The sequence below is a fragment of the Micropterus salmoides genome, unplaced genomic scaffold (genome assembly GCF_014851395.1).
Source record: "Micropterus salmoides isolate LMB-PRFRI ecotype aquatic unplaced genomic scaffold, ASM1485139v1 Ms_hic_scaffold_9, whole genome shotgun sequence".
In the NCBI taxonomy this organism is placed as follows: domain Eukaryota; kingdom Metazoa; phylum Chordata; class Actinopteri; order Centrarchiformes; family Centrarchidae; genus Micropterus; species Micropterus salmoides.
In genome coordinates, this window is record NW_024044681.1 from 1,683,938 (window position 1) to 1,708,068 (window position 24,131).

General features: G+C 39.8%; 1 protein-coding gene across 3 annotated transcripts; it reads right to left on the reverse strand.

The window, feature by feature from the left end:
- Positions 1–260: 260 nt before the first annotated feature.
- Positions 261–22,440, reverse strand: LOC119895253 (CCR4-NOT transcription complex subunit 2-like). Of its 3 annotated transcripts, XM_038708230.1 has the most exons (16): positions 22,361–22,440; positions 19,340–19,471; positions 18,505–18,577; positions 18,226–18,318; positions 14,846–14,993; positions 13,005–13,229; positions 11,060–11,139; positions 10,838–10,963; positions 9,827–9,957; positions 8,785–8,905; positions 8,537–8,693; positions 6,771–6,832; positions 5,329–5,378; positions 5,077–5,177; positions 3,395–3,539; positions 261–1,013 (listed from the first exon to the last, which is right to left on the reverse strand). In XM_038708230.1, exons 2-16 carry the CDS (start codon positions 19,457–19,459, stop codon positions 927–929), a joined length of 1,719 nt encoding a protein of 572 aa, XP_038564158.1. In that variant the 5' UTR covers positions 19,460–19,471; positions 22,361–22,440; the 3' UTR covers positions 261–926. The 3 variants fall into 3 exon arrangements, with proteins under 3 accessions (XP_038564158.1, XP_038564159.1, XP_038564161.1); XM_038708231.1 differs by lacking the exon at positions 18,226–18,318; XM_038708233.1 differs by lacking the exons at positions 18,226–18,318; positions 22,361–22,440 and adding an exon at positions 22,104–22,122.
- Between the last annotated feature and the right edge of the window lie 1,691 nt (positions 22,441–24,131).

Sequence of the window (24,131 nt, forward strand, 5' to 3'; positions counted from 1 at the left end):
TCTGCACATGGGATTTACTGACTGTAAGAAACATAACAGAAAATAGCCAGATATTTCCTTTAAGAGGAAGTGAACTGCCTGGTGGGAAGACAATAAAAATGAATTTAAATGGCAAACACATCCCACTCTGGGTCACTTTTCTGAGCCATTATGTGTTTCTGTCCAGCTGCTAAACTTCACCTCATTCATTTTTAAAAATCTGCTTACATCCCTCTGCTGCTTCAGGTGTCGCCACATAACATCAACAAACCAAAAGAAGATATTTTTTCCTCTTTTATTATGAAATAGTGCTACAATTTACATTGCATTTCCTCTCCTGACTCCCCACTGTCTGATGCTGATGTGTGTTGTTTATGCGTGTTCAGATTTGTAATGCTGGGAAAACCTGGTAAAAACAAAGATAAATGATAAATACTCTCAGTTCCTGCCAAACGGTCAGAGAGGTGTGACACAGTATGTGAAATAATTATCCATCCTGTTAAAATCTGGTTCTTCTTAAAAGCTTCTCTAGACAAAAATAGTCAATTCTTAGGACTGAATAGAAACACGAATCACTCGATCAGATGGGCAGTTATTTACAGTGCTTGTGTCGTGTGTATGTGTTGTGACTGTGCTGTCTGTTGACATTAAGTCTGTGCTCCACATAACAGACCAACCAAACCAAACGCATGGAGGAGGGGGTGGGAAATAAAAAAGAAAAAAAAGAAAAGAAAATGAGGTAAAGAAAAAAAATCTTAAAAGTTAAAATCTTAAAAGTCTGTTCAGAAAAGTGTTTTGGAGAACAGGAAGCAGGACGTCCTCTCCCCGTCCCGTTTACTTATTGGCCAGATTCACTTTGAATGTGTGGAGGTGGAAAAACCTAGAGGGGGTGATGACTGATGAGCCAGGAGGGCCAATGGCAGGCAGGCAGGAGGAGGTAGAGCCAATCAGACGGCCTGCTGGGCAGGATTGTAGTTGAATGCGGAGGGAACGTGAGGTCGCTCTTCTAGTTTGTCATATTCCAGATGAAACTCCTAAAAAACAAAGAGACAGAGTCAGATTTACTTTTGCGTGAGGGCACATTTTAGATTGGGCTCATTATATTCTGTGTAAAAAAGTGTTCACAATACAGCTTTATATAACGGTTATCTTAAATGGTCAAAATGCTCATGTATAGTTCTAACAACAGTTCACCAATAGAATAACAATAAAACTGAAGCTGTTTAAGCTGCGTGGCGCCACTTAGTCGATCAAAAGAAATTTAATTAGGGCTGAAACAATTCATCGTAAATCATAATTACTAGATGAGATGAAGGCACAATTCTTAGCTGTAAATGTAGAAACATGCATTTGTTGTTATTGTTCTGACTGGTTAGTCCGTGAGTTTGGATTTTAATGTTACAGATATGAGTTACACAGCTGCTCCCGGTACTGTGGGCGCCAAGCTAAAGTATTACTTGATGAATCGATGAAACAATTGGTAAAATACTCAAATACTAAAATAATCGATAGCTGCAACCCTAACTTTAATGAGCAACTATTTCAATAAATTATTGTTTAATTAATTTCTTTTGTAAAAATGCCAAAATGTGCAACTACAATCTCATAATAATTTAAAATGAATTATGTTTTTTATTGGCCAGAATAGCTTTTAATGAAAATGATTACCTAAACCATCTTATATTAAATGTTTTACCAAATTCTCTCTCTCTCTCTAAGTATTTGAACACCCTGCTATTTTGCAAGTTCTCCCACTTAGAAATCATGGAGGGGTCTGAAATTGTCATCGTAGGTGCATGTCCACTGTGAGAGACATAATCTAAAAAAAAAAATCCAGAAATCACAATGTATGATTTTTTAAAAAACTATTTATTTGTATGATACAGCTGCAAATAAGTATTTGAACACCTGTCTATCAGCTAGAATTCTGACTCAAAGACCTGTTAGTCTGCCTTCAAATTGTCCACCTCCACAAGGCTGGAAAGGGCTACGGGGAAATTGCCAAGCAGCTTGGTGAAAAAAGGTCCACTGTTGGAGCAATCATTAGAAAATGGAAGAAGCTAAACATGACTGTCAGTCTCCCTCGGACTGGGGCTCCATGCAAGATCTCACCTCGTGGGGTCTCAATGATCCTAAGAAAGAAACCCAATAGAGAATCTTTGGAGGGAGCTCAAACTCTGTGTTTCTCAGCGACAGCCCAGAAACCTGACTGATCTAGAGAAGATCTGTGTGGAGGAGTGGGCCAAAATCCCTCCTGCAGTGCAAACCTGGTGAAAAACTACAGGAAACGTTTGAACTCTGTAATTGCAAACAAAGGCTACTGTACCAAATATTAACACTGATTTTCTCAGGTGTTCAAATACTTATTTGCAGCTGTATCATACAAATAAATAGTTGAAAAATCATACATTGTGATTTCTGGATTTTTTTTTTTTAGATTATGTCTCTCACAGTGGACATGCACCTACGATGACAATTTCAGACCCCTCTATGATTTCTAAGTGGGAGAACTTGCAAAATAGCAGGCTGTTCAAATACTTATTTTCCTCACTATATATATATATATATATATATATCTCTATCTAGATAGATATATAGATAGAGAGAGAGAGAGATCTGCAAGGATTAGTCGATTAATCTGCAAGTATTTTGATCATTGATTAATTGTTTGAATCATTGTTTTAAGAAAATTACTGCTAAAATTGCTTTTTCTTGTCTTAACTGATAGTAAAACTCAACATCTTTGGTTTTTGGACTGTTGGTCACCAAAATGACACATCTGAAAAAGTGACCTTGGGCTCTAGAAAATAGGGCTGACAGACATCACGACGTTGAGCCGGCATCGTGATTGTAAAACCCCCGCCCCCAGCAAAAAAAATCTGAAATGTTCATATTATACCACCCTGTGAAAGCACGTTTTAATGACCACAGACATTATTGTTATTGTTTTTAAGTATGTTTTGCACCTGCCTGGGAATTCTCTTCTCCCCACACTCTGACACACATACACCTCTGAGGTACTGAGGTACTAAGACTGAGAACTCGTCTTTTTTCCGTATATTTCCACCAGCGATACGTTATCAGAGCAGGTGAGCCGCACGTCGGCTTGTTAATGACGCAGCCTATCAAACAACTGAAACCAACATCTGCACCCTGTGTGCTCACTGCTGTTTTACCTGGTCTGTGCGTAAAATATCCACCGACACTTGTAATGTAAGTTAATAGTCTACCATTTTTTTTTAACCGAGTCAATTCTGTGCAAAAACACACGCACATAAAACGACTGCTGCCTACACCAGAAAATATTTAAGAAACTGAATTTTGAAAAATCTTTAAACTTCAAACTGATCGATTAGCAATATCTATAGTGATTCATTTGAACAGGTATAAAGTGTGTGTGTGTGTGTGTGTTTACCTTGGCCACCTTCCTCCAGTTGAGGCAGTCGAAGAAGTAGTAGGTCCCTCTCTCGTAGGCGTTGGTCTTCAGCGTGGGCTCCATACCCGGGGCCCGGGTGATCCAAACCCGCTCCTCTTTATGGTACCTCCAGTCCCTGTTAAACCTGGACACACACACACAGACACACAGACACACACACACACAGAATAACAGTTCACTTCTGACTACTCTAACATTATAACTAATTAAAACTCCCAGAGGCAGGACTGTTTTAAATGACTTACTGGGACACTTGAATTGAACAGAGCGATCAATAGTGTTATTAGTTACAACTGTGCTTTTCCTGCTACAACAAGTCAACATGTCCTGCTGGGAAAAATACTAACTAAAGGCATCTAGCTGTTTTGCTTTTTTAGATTGACTTTTTATTAAATTGTAAAAAAAACATGTTTGGGAAAAAAACATTTTATTTTCTTTATAGATGTACGTGCCATTTTACATTTGAGAATTCAAAAGACGAACTTTTAGGAAAAAACACACATCTTGATATGGGACATCGTGTCATGAGATGAAAATTAGAAACACAACTAAGAGTAACATCATCAGACTACAATTTGACTGTTAACCATAATGCAATTAAAACATTCAGTTTTAGTTATTACAGGATAACTACAACCTCAAATTTTAACCTCATTACAGATCCGCTCTAAGAAGTGTGATTGTATAGAAGTCTATGAGAAAATGAGGCTACTTCTTCTCTAATGCTCCCATTTAGAGGAAAAGTTGAAAAAGCTTATTAGAAGTCAGATTTTTTGAGTAAGTACTTGGACTGTCCCCAACTACGGATTTACGTAGTCAAATCAGAATTGTCAAGTCCTGCTTATAGTCGAATCATGTGTGTTTTTGTGCGCGGCGATTGCGAGCCGAAGCTAAACTGAGGCTTGTTGTTGACCATTTTTCTCTCTCTCTCGCCTGCCATTCACCGGCCTTGTGCAGAGTTTTTGCGTGCATGCACGTCGCGGTTCCTCGCGGGTCTATTTCAAGTAGCCGGCTGTTTAAAAACGATAAAATATTCTTTGTGTGGTTCATCAACGGTAATACATTATCCGAAAATCCCGCGAGGTGCCGACAACTCGGCACAACACCAGTGAAGCTGGAGCTCGGTCTCTTCATCAAGTGTTCCTCTTCTGCCCAAGGCTACGCCGTAGACGCTAACGCCTACACGCTGCGCTACAATTTTGGATTTATTCACGCACTTTAAAAACATTTATTGGAAGTTTTTTTTTCTTTTTACACGTTTATTTACAGCATTAAACGTTGAAATGTATATTGTAATAGACTGTATGTTAACTTATTGGGAGAAAACTGGTGGTTCTATGTAAAATCGGACATTGAGCACCACCATATGACCAAACTGGCGTGATCCTTGTTTCACTGCAAAGCTTCAACTGTGAGATTGACAGTCGAATCAGGCTCCGCCCATCGAGGCATCGACGGGTCAGCCCTAGTAAGTACATTTTGTATTTAACTAAACAAAACTTTAAAATCCAAGCAGACACATACCAGCTTTTTTTTTTTTTTTTACAGTACATCCAAAACTCATCTGAATTAACATATGCCAACAAAATTAGTGTGTAGCTCCTCTTTAAACGCCTTCCTTTAAGGAAGTTTGCATGTTAGTCGAGTGTGTGTGTTCTCACAGTTCTACTGCAGCCAGTAGTTGTAGCAGGTCTCCTCCATTCATGTAGTAGAGATAAAACAGCAGATCTTCACCATACCGAGACAACTTGATAGCTGCTAACTGAAGACATTTAAGGAGGAAGGAAACAAATCTACAATTAAAGATTCATTTAATTTAAGTCAAGACACCTGATTAAAACATTTTCCTGGGACAAATCATAGATTTTTTTACCACTACAATGAAAGAAAAAGGATCCCTCTGGTGTACATACCTTGTCCCTTATGTGGATGTTGGTTAAATACTCTGAGGGGACGTGGAAGTCTGCAGGAAAAGGAGGCAAAAAGAGCTGAAAACACTGTAAAACCTGTGTGTACTACTTCTTCCACCAAAAAATGTATCAGCCAGGGACTGGTAGATTAAAACTTGGAGAATAGGGCTCGACGATTCGGCCAAAAATGTTATGATAAAAAGTTTCATCTTTCGATATCGATAACTATCACGATGAGTATTCAAATCGTTGTTTCTTTTGAGTTTAAAAGCTGATTTCTCCTCATGGGAGAAAGTAGCAGAAACCTCATGGTTAATTGCGCTTTAAACCAAGGTGGATCACCTCACAAATCAGAGGTTGAACATTCAAAACAATTAGGATAAAATCTTTGTCAACAAATACGCACGAGTAAAATTAAGTAAAGGCTTTTTTCAGTCCTTTTTCTAAAACAAAATAAACATCTTAATAAAAGAAAAAGTCCTAATTCGTGTATGATTCAAGTGAATATAGTCAAATATTTAATGAACCTTTGTTACATTGTTATTGAAAAACATTATATTGCAATAATTATTGTTATTGTTTTATTGTCTGGGCATATTGGAGAAGTCTTTTTGTGAACAAGCGTAAAAGTAATGCTAGACATTCAGTGCAGAGAAGTTTCATCTGTTCAGTGACACTCAGAGCAACATGATTGTCACATTGCAGTTGTGCTGCAAGTCCAATATTCCTTCCATAAATACTGTGGTCTGAGGCCCGAGAGGGTCCGGTAAAGTAAATGACATGAGTCCATTTATTTTTAATGGACCCATGTAATATGTTTTATACTTTCTGTGAATATAATCCAATTAATCTTATTTCCATCCTGTACAGGCGCCTTATTTTGAAAACCGGACGTTGTCACATGTGTTTCCTCCTCGCGCTAAATTCATCCAGTCCGACCCAGTTTGATAAATAATGTTGTATGTGGTTCTCGTACGGCGTAACATGAAGACTTCACAGCCTCTCTTCAGGTAGGACTCTCATACTGCAACACTTGTCTTTGTAAAGAGACAAACTAACAGGGACGTTACAGTTACCGTAAACACTTGAGTACGTGTGCACTCCAAATTTAGGTGCGGCTAGCTTAATCGCCTTCTCGTCTTGTGAGTGACAGAAACACTCAAAGTGTTTTTTTCCTAAGAAGTCAGCCACAGATGGAGTGGATGTCCTAGGAGATAATTCAGCAGAACAGAGTCTTCAAACAGCCATTTTTGCGTCTTTCTTGGACACTTTAAAATGCCTCCTCACTGGCGACACGCCAGTGTAATTGTCTAGTAAATTTTCTTCGTCCTTTCTTAGGCCGAACACCGAAAGTGCTTTTTCTTGGCGATTTTCGGCAGATTAATTTCGGTGGCCGAACATTCGGCGCATCCCTAACACATTAGGTGTCAACAATCTAAACTCACCTATGTCCTGCGGTCGGCACGGAGCCGACGCCCAGGGAGACGCAAACTTAGGGTAGAGATTCCTGATGGAGAGAGAGAGAGAGACATAGAGAGACAAGATGTTTTATAGAAGTTCAAACCACGAGAATTGTGTCATGATGTGAACATCTGAGACACTATCAGATCAAACTGAATTATGCTGCGCTCTAGGCCAGAGGCTGGTGTTTCTGAATGTTTTAGTGTACTTCAAGAAAGTAAATACAAAATAAAAGTACCAACACACTGTTCTCTGGGTTTGTTTGTGCAGCTAATTGTTACCCAGCACCTGTGAAAGATCCGGGTTCGATTCCCGCTGTGACACGTCCTTCAATGTTTCCCTGAGCGAGACACTTAACCCCTCGTTGCTCCAGAGGCGTGCGACCTCTCACATGAATAGCAAATATAAGTCCCTTTGGATAAAAGCGTCAGCTAAATGTATAATTGGAATGTAATATTCCAGGCATCTTTAAGTTTCACTTGGATCCGCCATTAACATGCGGGGTCAGGTCCATATTCATGTCTCAGGAGACAACTGTCAGAAACAGGGAGGCAGGTACAGGTTTATAAAACAGGGCCTGTGCAGGACTCCGTCCTACACTCCAAAGATGCTGATGTTCTGCTGATCCTAGGTCTGTAGTGGCTCTGTTATCACCACGTGACTGTAAAATAGGGCTGGACGATTAATTGAAAAGTAATCGAAACTGAAATTTCGGACTTCTAACCGACGTCATTTTACCATGTTGGTTATTTAATCCAAGATTCGTCTCGGTAAGCTAGCTGGCGAGCTAGCTTCACGTTATGAGCTGTTTTCTATACAGTTTCCTTTGGTCAATTTGATTGATTGTTAATGGCGCTGAGAGTAGCACATAATTATGATACACAACGGCCGCATTCACATTCCAGTTGTGACCTGACTTTACAATCATGAACGACGCATCGCTCGCGGATCAGCTGCTCAGATCAGGACTTGATTTCAGTGGAACTTTCTGTTGCTGCAGAAGAAAGGTTCATTAAAAATGTATTTTTGAAAGCAGTATTTATTTTATTGTCGTGACTGTTAATTAGCACGTGCCTAAAACAACCTCAGGTTTGATTTAAAAGCTGGTAGCTAAATAAGACACGTGTAATTTTGCGATTCATAATCCGAATGGTCGATTATTCAATAATCGACAGATTCACCGACTATCAAAATAGTTGCAGCCCTAGTGACCTACAAGTAACATTTACTACCAGACCGACAACTTACTCGCTCGCATCACCGTCACTTTCCACCACTCGCTCTCTCACATTCGCTAAGCCACACACTCAGTACGCACACACATTGCACCGCCCTTAATATACCTAACTTCCTGCTCTGATTACAGCACCTGTCATGAAGATGTCCTGTGACGAATGAGGGGGGAAGCTTGCCAAGCGTTGAGTGTTACTGATACCATTCATTAGTTTCACATTGATATTAACAATCGTGTGAAATTTTAGAAGCAGCGCTTATTCATTCAGCAGCGGCAAATATAAGTGAGCACGTCTTTGTTACGTGCACAGACTGTCAGGCGTTGCCTTTTTCTCTGTCAAAATTACCAGTTAACATTTAGATGATACATTTTTGACATTTGTGTATCGAAAAAACTATCCCAACTTAAATAGCACATTTACAATACAAACCTCATCAGTGAACTACGAAAAAACCCCAAACAGATAAAATAAATAATCGTTAATTAATCGTAATCGAGGTAAAATGTTTGTCGTACTCAGGTGAGTTGAGGTTGAGGCCGAGCGTGGTGAGGTCGGAGCCCAGCGCCAGGTGGACCATGCCGGGGTCCGTCTCTGCTGCCCGGATGAACGTCAACAAGCCGATCATCCCAAACTGGTCAGTTACCATACCGACGGGGATGTTGGTCACACGCCCTGAGGTACAGAGAAAACACACAAAGACAGTTTAGACCGAAACTCTTATTTCTACGTGGCTGCATCGTGACCCGTCCTGTGTGCGTCTCACCGTCAGGAAGAACCTGAATCCCTTTCTTCTGCTGGTTGTTGTTGCTAGGTGCAGAGCTCTTATCGCCGGGGAACTTTGGACCATCTGAGTTAGAGTTAGACTTTCCTGATGAGTTCAGATTCTGGTTGGACAGAAACAGGAGAAAAAAAAAAGACGAGTCAAAGACAGGACGTAAAGAAAGTAAAAAATAAACATTACAGAGAAAGAAAGTCAAAGACGGGAGACCGATGAGAAAACCGGGCCTAAAGACTCGCTGTCCAGCTGGTGTGAGAAAAAATTACATCTGTTGTTTACTAAAGTAGATTTTTAAAGAGTTTCCAACAAATAAAAAACTCTTAAGTGACAAAACCTCCCAAATACTGTTTAGTCTTGATTTTCAATCATTTCCTCAAGTACAAGTACCTCTAAATTGTATAATAAAACATTATAATCATCATTAACATCACATGTTGTTTATTGTCCTTGGATACAGCAACGATTATTATTGGTCCTCGGGTCAGGGTGAGGTTGAAGTGTCATGTCAATGTAGAACAGATCTTCCGGTGGCTAAGCTACTAGCGACATCAGCCAACAAGGCAAGTTTATTTGTTCAGCACATTTCAACAACAAGGTAATTCAAAGTGATTTACATAAAACATAAAAGCAACAGGGAAATATAAAAAAGTTTTATAAGTTAAATAGAAAATAAAAACCGGCAGGTTTGCTTATTTTACTCCTTTGATTCCCCATCTCCCACTTTACCCCCCCTTTTTTTTTTTTTACACTTAGGGACTCTAACCTTTCTTCAGATAAATCGTCACTGTAAATCCAGATTGTCCACGCTACAAACTCTGGAAAAAGCGGTTGACAGCGGGACCCTGTCAACAAGTTACTTAGGGATTCTTACCCTAAAGGGACTTTAACCCTTTAACACTTAGGGCACAAACATTTTATAAAATGAAAATGATTAGCGGTGCTATTGCAGCGGAGAGCAGTAGATGGACTGAATGGCAAAATAAAGAAGAAGATAAGTAAAGTAAAAACAACAAAAAAGGGCTCTAACCGTTTTGCTGTCTTCGCTGGTGCTGGTGGGGTCTTTTGTTTGGTAGTTTGGCCCAGGGAGAGCTGGGAAATCTTCGTTATGGATGGAGAAGTCCTGCGACTGTTCACTGGACGGCTTGGTTACCATTCCAACTGGAAAATAAGCAGGGAGAGTAGTTAGCAATGGGACTGATGATTACAGCATAATAACATGATAAAAAATAAACCAACAGCTACACAACAAAAGAAATACTTAGCAACCATCAGAATTCATCAGGATCACTTTAACACCTTAAAGTCAGCAACTAACTGTTAGTTTCATTGTTGATTTATCTGCCAAGTATTTTCAGTATTAGCTGATTAATAATTTTGTTAATAAAATGTCAGAAAATGACAAACGACAGATAAAACCCAAAGCCACGAAACAATCAAGGCCTTAATCAGTTCTTAAAATTGTTAGCGGACAAATTTTTGTTTTGATTACTTGTTTCAGCTCTAGGCGTGTGCTCTGCATATGAAAATAAAATAATATTCTGGCTTGTAACTCAGAAATCCTCTTTATAGCCCTGAAAGTGCTCAGAATAAATGGTCATTTGAACTGAACTGATTTCCCTGGAAACTGGGCAAACTCCATCTGGCTGATGAGGATCAGGTGATTTGACTGAAAGCTCCAGAACAACAGAGTGGACTTTGAGGCGAGATTGTTGTCTTTCTTTATGAAAAGATTTGTGGATTTTGTGCTGATTTGGGATAGAAGAACACTGATTTTATTACCTGACATACGCAACTGCTTATGGTTTTTACCCCATTTATGCCACACGTGCTATGAGCTCTTACTAGTATGTATTGTCAGTTGCAGATCTCGTGCTGTATTTGTTGATTCTCGTATGTTGTTCCTCAAATGTAAGCTGCTTTGGATAAAAGTGTCTGCCAAATGAGTAAATATACATCTAAATGTAAATTTAATGCAGTATGTAATGGAAACAAAGAACATTTAAGTCTGTAGCTTCACACTCACACAGGTTTCTCTTACCGTAAGGAGCCCGACCGGCCAGCGGGTTGAGCAGTGGGGTAGGATTCGAGCTTCCGTCCCTCCGACTTCTGTCTGCTAACGCTGGGAAATCTGACAGGTCCAACCCCGTCACATTCTCACTGCCGTCTGCACGAACACACAGAGAAAAATTAATAAAAGCACAACCTATTTGGGCTTCTAACAGTGTTTTACAAAATGACATTTGAGTGAAAATAAACAGACCTGTGCCATTGAAGATGTTATTGGATAGGGAGTTGTTCATGTTGAAGCCGGGATTCCGGTTCACCCCGAACCCTGACATACTGACAGAGACACAAACAGACTGTGTATAACTCTGTGATCCTAAAAACTACAACTGAAACCAAAACAGACAGGGATCTGGAACAGGCGGCTGCACAGATGCACAAAATAAAACACTGTTTCACTTGTTTATTGCTTCATGCCACTGATAAAGGACTTTTAAGGCATAGAAAGAAGCTTTTCATTGCATTTAACCAATGTTTGTATTGAACCATTTTTAATAGGAGTGCCTGAATTGAAAGCAAAGCGCATAATGTATATTAAATTCCATGCATAGTTAAGTAAGTCGGCTGTTTCTTACAGTTGTTGTTAGTCTTAGGACACATTTCCGTAACCGTCGCAAAACTCATATTTTACCTTAAGTGCGTCGTTTAGCAGGAACCATTTATGAGTAGTGATCAAATCAATATTTTATAATCAAACAACCAGAAGCACAGAGACATGTCAGGTACATACAAACACCTGAATTGTATCTCAGATTTAACAAAATTAAACCAAGTTTGTCAAACAGCTTTTATCGATCTAACCACACTCCGGCGGCCGCACTGATGTAATATTTCATTTTTAGAAAACTAACGTGGAAGTGATTTAATATTGAAGTGATGACAGTGCAAGCAGTGATCATGCTTTCATTACATTAAACATGATGTCATGTTCAGGCATCATGTTGGCCTACACATGATATTACAGTGAGCCATTAGTCCATTAATTGATTAGCAAGACAGACAAGAACATTATTGTTTTGACAATCAATTCACTGTTTTTGTCTTTTTTTTAGGGTTTCCATAGCGTCCACTTAATTACGTATGAGACAAAAGAGTCAATACCAATTTAAAACATTGCTGATGGTCAATAGGGCCTACAGTTATTAAGTACACATTTATTTCACATTGTTATATTAAACCCTAATTCTTAGTGATATAATGCCTCAAGATAAGTGGCAGAAAGCTGATGGATGGATTAATCAATTGACACATTTTTGCTAAAACTTACATTTGCCCATAATGACTGGATTAGCAGCTCAGCTAATGTGGCAAGCAATAATAATAAATACTACTACTAGATTAGAACTCCACAAAAAAAATCTATTAAACGGCCTCCTGTGTGAACGATTTACCGTCGCACTAGTCTCCACTTGTAGCTTATAGATTATAAAACTTATATTACATATATTATTATAACGTCTCCTGGCGTCCCACAGCCACATACAGAATAACCCACAACTAATGTTATTTGCGCTGGCTAAAATACTCAAGACTTTAACCCAAACCCTTATTCTACGGCCTGTAGGAGTCGGTACGGGCTATGTTGTTCTTGAACACTCCTTTTTGGATGCTTAAAGCTGTTGGGTCGTGTGCCCACCCCTTGGCTGACCACTGTTCACCTTGTTTATTGCATTTTATGGATTTCATCATCATTTTTGTTTCGAGATCGTTGCCTACAGGCCTGTTTGTAACTATTCTTTATGCTTTTCATTAACTTTAAATTAAGTGTTATTATTCCAGCTCTTATGGCTGTGTTGTGTTGTTTATTTGTTTTGCTTGACTCTTTCTCATTTTCATTCTCTCTTTTTGTTGTTTTCTTTTTTCCGTTCTCTTGCAGGTTTTGTCCTTTCTCTGTGGTGTCTGTCTGTTTGGACTACTATCACTAATTTCTGACATTTTATCCAGCCAAAAATGGAATAATTGAGAAAATATTCTGCAGATGAATTGGTAATACAGTGAGTATAAAAGAGAAGAACAAGCTTTTACTCCCAAATAACTAAATTTCAAAAGTCAACAAAGGTTAGAAAAGCAGTGGATCCCAGACCAACAATGATTAAACCAAAACATTGAGCTAATCAGATTTAAGACAGAGTGTGTGTTACCTGTTAATAGTGAAAGGCTGGCGTGCTTGCTGCTGTTTGGGCATGCCGATGATGCTTGGTGACGACCGGCTGGGACTCCCCATGCTGCCGCTCCTCCCTGCTCCCACACCGCCAGCACCTCCCCTCTCTCCTCCTACGCCTACCATCCCCACCGACTGCCCCGTCGGACCCCCCACCTGCTGGTTGTGGTTCATCACGCTCCGGCTGCTCATTGGCAAAATACCCCTGCAGAGAGGAGGAGGGAGAGAGAGAGAGGAGGATGAGAGACAAGAGAGGGATTAAAGCAGGAGGAGGTATTGTGAGTTTCAAGCACAACCTGGAGTCTGTACGGAGGAAGAGGAACACGAGCAGCAGGATTAGACACTGAGGTCAGGTGGTACATGTCTGAGTGAGCGAACAAACACAAGGGGTCGATTTGGCAGAGGGGCGTTTACAGGAGATACGATCCAGGCAGCTCTGTATGAGTGATATATCGGAGTTTCATGACTTATCACATAGCAAAACACTGAACACACGTTAATGTGGCTAAGAGACAAGTTAATAACTTACATAAACAGTAAAAATCCACTTCAAAGTAATTTACCGGCATGACAACGATTACGGAGAAAGATGAAATGGGTTTCTATTGGAAGTCTAATGCAAGTCTTTGAGAATTATGTAAATAGCACAAAGTGTTTTAGAGTTAAAAAAAACAAACAAGTAGACAAAACCAGAGAAGGCTTGGTGTTACGGTAAAATAAAGATCACTTTGTAAAGTCTCACCATGTTTCATCAGCTGCGTGTAATTTACATAAACTTAACAGTACACAGAACACTTACACAGGACGTAGCCTGTAGTAAAATAAGATTCAGTCTGGGCGTCTTTACGTTGTTCATGTCCGCTGAGAGCCAAATACAAGGGAGAACGAGGGAGCGAGGCGTTCTCTCCACAGCTGTAAGCAGCTGCTGCCATTATTGTGTCACAGTCTAAGATGCAAAGAACACTGTCGTCCGCTCTAAACTTTGTGCGACCAGCAAAAGACTTTTATCGTCGAACAGCACTACATCTTATTTATTGAAGCAGCACAGCAACGTGAAACTTACAGAAAGAAACTCCGACCACTGCTGCCAGTGATGCTTGGACTCGTCGGGAGAGAGTGGCGTAAAGCAACGTAACGTTTTGTAAAAATACTGAATGCTGCTCCTATAAATACACGTGCAGAAAAACAGTAGTTCAAAAGTCGGGATTTACTTGCTAAATTTCTTTTACTTCAGCCGTTGGAGTTAAGAAACGTTCTGCTTTGTAAAAAACACACTCCTTGCTGCTGTTATGAATATGATATTAGTTAAAATGGCGGGAGAGACTGCTTTGTTTGAGGGCGAAGGGGGTGGAAGTGAAAGTAATATAGTAACGTAACTAGTTACTTTTAGTCCCTATTAATAATTAATAAGTAAAGTAATATTATTTTTAAGGAGTGATAAGTAACTAGTAACTTATTACAATGTCTAAGTAACAGTTACACAACAAACTGCAACTTTTACTGACTTGCAGAATTATTTTTTTAACTGACAAACATCATGTGTGTAATTCAGGGACCAATTCAAACAGGATTAAAACATTAGTCGTCTCTCGCCGTTGACTACCGAACATATTTTTTTCTGAAATAAGGTCCCATGGTGGTTGGTCCACAGGACGTGGAGGGACTTACGCTCTCTATAAAGTCTTATGCCAAATACAACTGTTCTTTTCTCTGTAACGTCACCATCAACATTTTTTGTCTTCTGAAATAAATAAATCCCAATGTTTGAAGGATTCATCCTCAGCCAGTAAGTGTACACGTGTGTGTGTGTGTGTGTTGTACCTGCTCGGCGAGGGAGGCGTGTGCATTGTGCCAGAGTTGGTATTACTGGCGTGACTGGGGAGCTGGCTGCCAGATTGGTTCAACCCACTTCGACTTAACTGAGATGCTGCGCTGCTGTTCAAACCCCGCATGGGAAACCCCAACGAACCTACATCAAGAGAGAGAGAGTGAAAACATGTTTATTCTCAAAGCGAATTTCAGCTTCAGTCTGTTGTCTTTCTGATGTTTGTGTGACTGAAAAGACACACTTCCATTTTAACCAATGAAATGTTACGGCCTGTATCTTTTCCATGTGACCTGAAGCTTTTCTACATATGTGCTTAACGTGGATGTGTATTGGGATGTGTGCTCTGTCTAAGGGTTCAGGTAACACAAGGTGCACTAGGTGTGTAGCAAATATCGGTATCATTTTACAATATGATAAAAATAAAATATGCCACAATTGTTGATGTAATGATATCATACAGTTACACACAGCAACAACGAGCATGGCTGAAAGTGAAGGTAACAACAGTGGAGGAGTTGGTTCCAAAAAACAGAGCGACTTCAGGATGTGGAAGTGGTTTGGTTACAAAAGATCTGTGACAACAAAAGGGGGCAATGCAATAAACAAGTTTCACCACCTGGTGAGTACGAGGAGAGCTCGAGAGCAGCTGCTGTGAGCTCTTAACCAAGCAGACAAACTAATCTTTAGCAATTTATGACACAAATCCAGAAAGCTTCAAACAGCTGATTAGCAGCACTGCGGGACATGTGCGAAGAACGCTGCGGTCAGGTAGCAGCCTCACGGTCTCCTGATGACTACTACGCTTCGAACACGGTCCAACAGAACTACAGAGCTACACCTACATTAACAACGAATAGAAGCTGTGCAGCACCGGCCTTGAAACGCGCTACTTTCCCCCAAAGAACCAAAATATAGCAAATGGTTTGAGGGAGATTCTCTAGTCATTGCATCTCAAAGAGAAAGGGGTGATGACAACAGATGGTGCGTCAAACGTTATCGAAGCTAACAACCCTATACAATACCGTACAGGAAGTTCATTGGGATATTACGTTTAAACAGAGACATTTTAGAGGAGACACGCCACTCAATCACATCCTCAATACAACTGTATGGGGAAAGCCTGGCAAACGGCAAAGATGGCGGTTATCCCGCCCCTCCCGCTAGAAAGCCAATCGTCTGCTTTTACCAGCGAAAGCGGGAAACATTTCAGCCAATCATGTGGTGACGCATGCATAGTAGAAGTATAACCGGTTGGAAAAAAACGCTTTTTAAACCTTATTTTGGGGCAAAGTCGTCAAACTTTTTCGGCAATTTTTATCAGATTTTAGAGTGCGAAGATGGCGACCGAGTGGCAGGACTTGCCTAGAAGGACTTTGCTTTAAATGAGATTAAAAGACACAATAGCCCATCTATAATAAGGTAATTATAACTCAACATTAACACATCAAATCACTATAGTAATATTTTATTTTTATCTTTTCCAGGTGCACTAAACATACTGAAACATTTTAGAGCAAAGCTAATGTTGATCTTAAATGATTGATTTCTAACTTTCTAGCTTCATAACTTCACTCTCTCTCTCTCTCTCTCTCTTTCACTCCCTGCAGAGAGAAGCGTCGAGTACACTAAGGTTGACAGAGCAGCGAGAGTTTGCAGAAAGATTGTGAGTGCTTTTTACTTCCACAGTTGGAAGAGGCAGCGGGCACAAGACAAACCTAGACCTGGATCTCCCACCAGCTGGGGATGAAAGCTAAATATGATCTAGTGGCTGTTGGAACAAGACAAAGCCATCGCACAGGTCTTCGCTGCTGACAGGTCAGCAAGGCACCTAGTCCTGACGTGGCAAGACGTACAGGTTTTTGACCCAGTAAGCAAGAACCTCGGTCCTCTTCCACAGATCTGCTCCGTCTGCTGAGGACTATGTTACCGTCTCATGCTTAAAGCCTGTACTTCAGCTGTTTAACTGTGATGTACATTAAGTAAAGAAGACCTCACCAAGACAATAAAGAACTCGACACTGAAATACTTGAACAGCAAGAACCCGGGTCATTAAAGCCAGAGCAGAGTGGCACATCTGCCTCTGAAACACAAGAAGCTTAGTCAAGAGGGCAGCAACTAACAGGACTGGGTCATCTGAAAGAGAGCTAAACAGCCACTTACTGTGTCCACCATCAGACAGTGAGGGGGATCCTCACATGGTGAGAAGCTGCACGAGGATAATTTTCCTCCGGTCAGCCGAAAAAAGGACCAAAGGTCAGCACTGACGCCTGCTTCAGTGAATACGCTTGTGTTCTTGACAAAGAATCCGAGGCTGTGATGTTTGTGCATGCAAAGCCAGGTGGACGCCGACTTTTCTGCCTCCGACTGGCAGCTTTTCTGAACTGAAGTTAGCATAAGGTGCATGTTTTGCACATTATACCTCTTTTGACAGTTGATATTTACAATGAAAGTTTAAGATTTTACATTTATGTTTTTGTAATCCACTACTTACATTTATGCATCAGAAGATTCAAGGGATTTTCTTTTTGGATTTGGCAACTGTTGAGTGTAATGTGCACTTTAGATTTGTGGTTGGTTGTATTTTGTTGTACTATTTATATCTTGCACAGACTGAGTTACTGTTGTTTAGAAACTAAATAACTGAGATACATTTGTTTGTTTGTTTCTGCTGTATATTTAAAAGGCAAACTTTTACATTTATGCTGACATACAAAACTATAACACTTATCTTTAAATTAATAATCAAAGATTTTCATATCGTCAAGAATATCATTATCGCATATACACCCTGAAATCTTGTGATCTTATTTTAGGGCCATGTCACCATGGGCCCACCCCTACTCTGTGCACACACTCTGCTGGTGCAGTTACTGTTGTGCAATTCAAGTAAAATACTTACTGGGAAAATTAACACCGTTTCTTTACATTTGAACTAACATAAATTGTTTAAATTGAGCCAACTTTTCCATAAGCTTTATTTATACTTTCATGTAAAGGGATTATAGTCCATCTACAGCGACTACATGTGCTGGCTCTAAAACTGAGCTGTAGGCTGCAGCTGATATGTGCCTCCTCAAAAATGTGACTCCACATCAAGGCTAAAGCAGAGATAACACCTCCGCTCGTGTTTTCTCCTGCAAGTTTAGACTGTTGAGAGTGAAGACAACATGAAGTCAAGTTGGAGAGAGACTCTTCTGCTCTTCAGTAACAAAGACATGTCCACTGCAGACCTCCTGCTCATTATGATCAGTGCTTTCTATCCCAGTGAGTGAATAAATAAAAACACGTCTGCACATTCAGAAATAAGACGAGGCGAACCTTTTCACCATCGCTCTGCATCACAAAATAAATAAAATAATATAAACATACTTACTGTGTGGAATATAATCAAAGCACGGTACAGCCTGATCATGTATGATACATCCGTCTAGTGTCGCTGTGGTGATGTCAACGGGAGAAATCCGAACTATAAATCAAAACCTACATGTAAGCATCTACAGGGTGACTCCATTTAAGCCCTCACGTCGACCATGAGTTGAGATTTACAATTTGCATCCATGGGAAAAGTAATAAAATGACACATGTACACATTACCCCCCAAACTGGCTCCTGAAACTTAAAGTAGTAAAAGGTGAGTGTGTGTTATTCTTACTCTGCGGGCCATATAAGCTGGCTCCTAGCTGCGACAGCTGACCCGTCGAGGAAGCAGAAGACGACGCCAGCATCTGAAGACAAAAGAAACACAAACATCCATTACATTTTCCTGACAAAATCGTCTTTTGTTAAAAAGACCCCATCAACACAAGAGTATGGCTCTCCAGTCGGAGGAGATTAGGGCTGAACGATTAATCGTTCTCAAATCGAAATTGCGATTTGAAAGAACGCGATTAGCCAATCGTGAAGATGGCGATTTAAAAACACGTAGTGGTGGGTATCATTTTTAAATTTTCAATACTCATGTCAGTAAAGTACCTGAGTTTCCGTACAAACGCCAAATCCTTTTTTTTCTTTTCTTTTCTTTGAGAAATATAAAGAGGTTTTCCTACAAAACTGTTTTTCCATTTAAAAGAAAAGAGGTCAAACTTTGTAAAATATTAGATCTCGTCTAAAGTAGAAGAAAATGAACTTTGCTAAATTAAATGATTACGGAAAATCTTATATTCATATCAGGACTCATTTTGGTTGATACCATAAAGGCATTGAGGTATTGAAATCCAGCCCTAGAGCACACTCTTCCAGTGACATCAGTAAAGTTCACAAGAACTGGAAGAATAAGGGGAAAACATGATAGTGTCGAGAGAAACTTGCCTTCTTGCTTTGAAACACCTGCCTCCCGCAAGAAAAACAATTAAGCTGGTACTTTTTAGGTTTATATAATCCCTGCAGTTACAGTGTGAAGCAAAAATTACATTATGAAATAGTTACAGTCCAAAAAATTGTGATTTTTACTGTAAAAGCCCTGAAGAAGAGTTTAGGAGACAACTTACGTCTTTGTCAGCGCGGTGTGGAGGGAACATGGACTGTTGGGTGTAGTAGAGGCTGGAGTCGTCCGCGTAGTCGCTCTCTAGCCCTCCCTCCATAAACTTCTTCCGGTTAGCACCAAACATGCCGCGTGTCACCTGAGAAACCAGCCACAGGAAACGGTCAGACTGACTCGCAGGTTAACACTACAGCGAGGTGAATCAGCTCCTTCCTGTCACACCTGCAGCGTTTCATTAAAGACGTGATTGCATTTAGGCATGTGAACACTTTCATCAGGAGCAGCTGCTAAACTCTCAACTCACACGCTGTACCTATGTTGTAAACCCTACACACACACATATGTGAACTTTTACAGCTTTGTTCTTTTTGTCTTAGTTTCATGTTGTGTGTTAGCCAATCCCAAATGCTGCTGGATATCCTGCTCAGACAATCTGCCTTTCTTTGATGAAGTATTATTAAATTTGAAGGTGTGCACATCAGTGTCTTTGGGAGGTTACTCAAACCCTTATTGCACTTTGAATTAACTAAACATTTACAATTATTAGGGGTGGGAATCACCAGAGACCCCACGATACGATATTATCACGATACTTATGTCACAATATTATTGTGATTTTAAACATATTGCAATATTTGATCTTTTTCCCAACTTCAATTTGTGTCCCCGAAGCAAAACTCTTTTTCTAGTGGACTGAAAAAGCAATTTTATTAGTGCCAAAAAACAAACTTCTCATGTACAATTTATATAATAAAAGATCGATACTTGATGTTCGTGTTATGATACAATATTGCCTTGCAAAATACTGCGATACTATGCTGTATCGATTTATTCCCCCACCCCTAACAATTATGTTTGCAAATATAATTAAAATAGGTTAGAAATAATTTTAAGTTGTAGGTGGAGCTACAACTTCAGACTCAGGTCTTACCTGAACAGCAGTTGCCACAAATTAACCTGCACAATCAGACTCAAATGAACGAAAGGACAAATGCAGCACAACACAGGTTCATCACCCTGTTTAAACCATGGTGTGAAAGCATCCCCACATTCCTTCTCTGCATCACATCACAGAAACTTACCATAAATGTTTGCACAAGAATCTTTCAGCCTCACCAGATCTATCTCAGAGACGATACTGTGTGACCTGTGTCATTTCTTATTGAAACACATTTGAATCTGTACCAAACAAAGATGTATTGTAGAAAATTAAGTGTAGGCCAGTCCATCTCTGCAGCACCACTACAGTTAAAACAGTATTTTGACACACAGTTTGCCTTTAACAAATATTGCACCTCCTGAGATTTGATAAACTGATTAATTGTTCAGCCCTAACGTGAAATAACACTTGATGACAGCAGACACCTCAATATACAACGTCTTAAATAGGTTCTGTCATCATGCTGTCACCACAACATACTAGTGCTGAAACGATTAATAGTTGAATTGCTTAGTAGATCGACAGGAAATTAACCCACTACTTGCATGCATTGCATTTTCAAGCAAACAAACCCCAAATTATCTGGTTACATCTGGTCAATGTGGATATTTTCTGGTTTTGGTAGTCCTCAATGGTTTGTTTTTTGGTTCTGCCAGTTGGACAAAACAACAAATGTAAAAGTCCAAGTTTGGCTCTAGGAAGTTGACACCGTACGATTATGCATGCAGGACTTTAAAAAGTTATTTCCAGTCTAGCAAACAATGAAAATAATAGTTAAATTCAGCTCTTACACCAGAAAATATATTGTTGATGGTTGAAGACTTTGCTTTAGCACATATTCATAAAGGATCTTTATGCAGCTTTTGTTCATTTCAAATCTCTAAAGTGTTAAACAGCGATATAAGGGTGGCTACAACCCTAAAGTCACAGGTGGGTTCCTGGCAAGAGCAGGTGTGTGTGCATCAGTCTGCTATGGAGTACCTGAGCAAAGACTGAACACAAGTCAGTTTGAACATTAAACACCACTGCACAAGAATAAAGGAATGTCACAATATAAAAGACTACCTGACTTAAATTATGTTGAAAACCAGGCTGCTATAGTTGTCTGTAATCCCAGCAAAAAACAAGGTGATGTAAACATAGATCCACAGCAGTGTTTGAACAGTGATCTCTCAGGATTACTCTGGTTATTATAGGTTAGCCAGACACACAACATCCTTGTTAGCAGTAGCCCACGGTGTAGCAGCGATACCCCAGTGAACAACGGCTAATTGGGCGCTTACACGTTCATACTGTGTGAATAAAGTGTATATTATTGCTTGCAAATCCGTGTGTTTCATTTTAGAAAACCCCTAAACACTTTGCTACCTGTAAACACAGGACGACTGGTTTGCAAACTTGACTGTTCTTGTTTCAAAACAACGTTAAATGTGCAGCAGTGTCGCAAAACGCTTGCTAATGTAAAGCTAATGCTAGCTACGATAATTTGTCTGACTAATGTTAATCACACCGTTAAAAGCAGCCGCTGGTTTCTTGACAGCATAAAAATGGCCGGTTTATATATTATATATTATAAATAAAAAGCCATTAGCTGGTGTTACCTTGTTGGCTGTAATAATGTGTCAGGAGCTACTGCTAGCCGAGTAGCGCACGTAAGCTAACAGCTAATTCTATAGGAATGTATGGGGACGTTAGCGTGAGAGCTAACGCTAAGTACAGGCGAGCTAATCGGCTAACAGGAACTTAAAAACTCCACAACAGGGACAGTTGTAAGCAGTTCTAACACCTTACAGCAAACCGACAGCGCCGGTTTAAATGCAGATATGCAGACCTGCCGGTGGCAGAGAGGAGACCGCTGTGCAGGACTGTTTTGTTCTGGTTTGGGCCTGCTGCGCCTCCATCGGTTAGTTCCCCAAAACAACAACAAAAAGCAATGAAACCGGCCTGCTGGCTTCAAAGTGGCCTTTCCCGTTTCCCTTCACAGCCTGCTCAGGTGATGACCACCACACGAGCGGTGTTTCAGTTAGAGGAGGTTTGGGTAAGTCATGGCAGAGAAAGGAAATTAAAGGAATAAAAGAAGGATCTTACCGCATCAATCTTTCTTCCCCGCTACAATCCAAGATGGCCGGCATCTCTTCGCCAATCAACGAGGATGCTGGGATGCCTTTCTCCTCTGACCCCCGGGCCTCCATCACTCTACTCTACTCTACTCTACTCTACTCTGTCCATAATGTCCTGTTCTATATTATACTCTACTCTACTCCGTACCATAATGTACTGTTCTATATTATACTCTACTCTACTCTGTCTATAATGTCCTGTTCTATATTATACTCTACTCTACTCTACTCTACTCTACTCTGTCCCATAATGTACTGTTCTATATTATACTATACTATACTCCACTCTGTCCATAATGTCCTGTTCTATATTATACTATACTCTACTCTGTCTATAATGTACTGTTCTATATTATACTCTACTCTACTCTGTCCATAATGTCCTGTTCTATATTATACTATACTCTACTCTGTCTATAATGTACTGTTCTATATTATACTCTACTCTACTCTGTCCATAATGTACTGTTCTATATTATACTCTACTCTACTCTGTCTATAATGTCCTGTTCTATATTATACTCTACTCTACTCTACTCTACTCTGTCCATAATGTCCTGTTCTATATTATACTCTACTCTACTCCGTACCATAATGTACTGTTCTATATTATACTCTACTCTACTCTACTCTACTCTACTCTACTCTGTACCATAATGTACTGTACTGTTCCTGTCTGCTCTATTGTACTCTAATCTTTACCATAATGTTCTCTACTCCACTCTACTTTTCTCTCCTCTAATCTGTGTACTCAACTATACTTTTCTCAGTACTATATTATTCTCTACTCTACTCTAACCTGTAAAGTACTGTACTCCAATGTACTATATTCTACTTTAATCTGTCCTGTACTCTCTAATTTCTAAGGCTTCCATCACTCTACTTTACTCTAATCTTTTGCTCTCAACCTTTATCCAATCCAAACTTTACTGAGCTCTGAGCATCCATCACTCTACTCTGACCTCTAGTTACAGTACTCATCTCTACACAGTCGCTCTACTCAAAGCAAAGTGGGTGTCTTCCCCGGGGACCATTGTTTGGCTGATTCATCTGAAAGTTTGAACAAAATATGAACTAAATATAAGTTTTGTGTACCCTTGAAACCCTTAAAAGATTTCCCCTGGTCTTTATTACACCCAATTCATTAATTTAATTAAGTCCAGCTAAGCACTCATCTCCCTGTACTCCTCAAAATAGTGTAGTGTAGTCGTGCCAAAAATATGCTGTCCAGTCTTAAAGCAGGTGCATCAAGTAATTTCCAGGACTTAATATTTGAAGTAATGGCAATACATTTGAAGAGCATAAAAACAAGGTCACATTCATTTGGCTTCCTGCTCACATGGGCATTCTGGGTAATGAGAATGGTGGACAAACCTGTCATACAAGCTGTTATAAAAGTAAACACCCAAATTAAACTTTCAAATTTGTAGGGAAAGGGCAGCAACACTAAGATCCAGAGTTGACGGGCAAACATTTACATTCAGTTCAAAACAGAGTTGGTGTGGTCGTGAGAAATAGAGCAGGAAATAAAAAAGAGCAGGTAATAATGACTGAATTAAGAATATAAGACAAAGTAATCTGAACACTTCACACTTGTTGAACATTGTCAGGTACCAGAAACTGTTGTCATTTTTATTGTGGTACTTTTTAACTGTGGGAAATACTTGTCAGAGTGGATGGAGGAAATGAAAAGAAAAGGGCCAACTGGAGCAGGATTAAAGAGCGTTCTGGTGACTGAT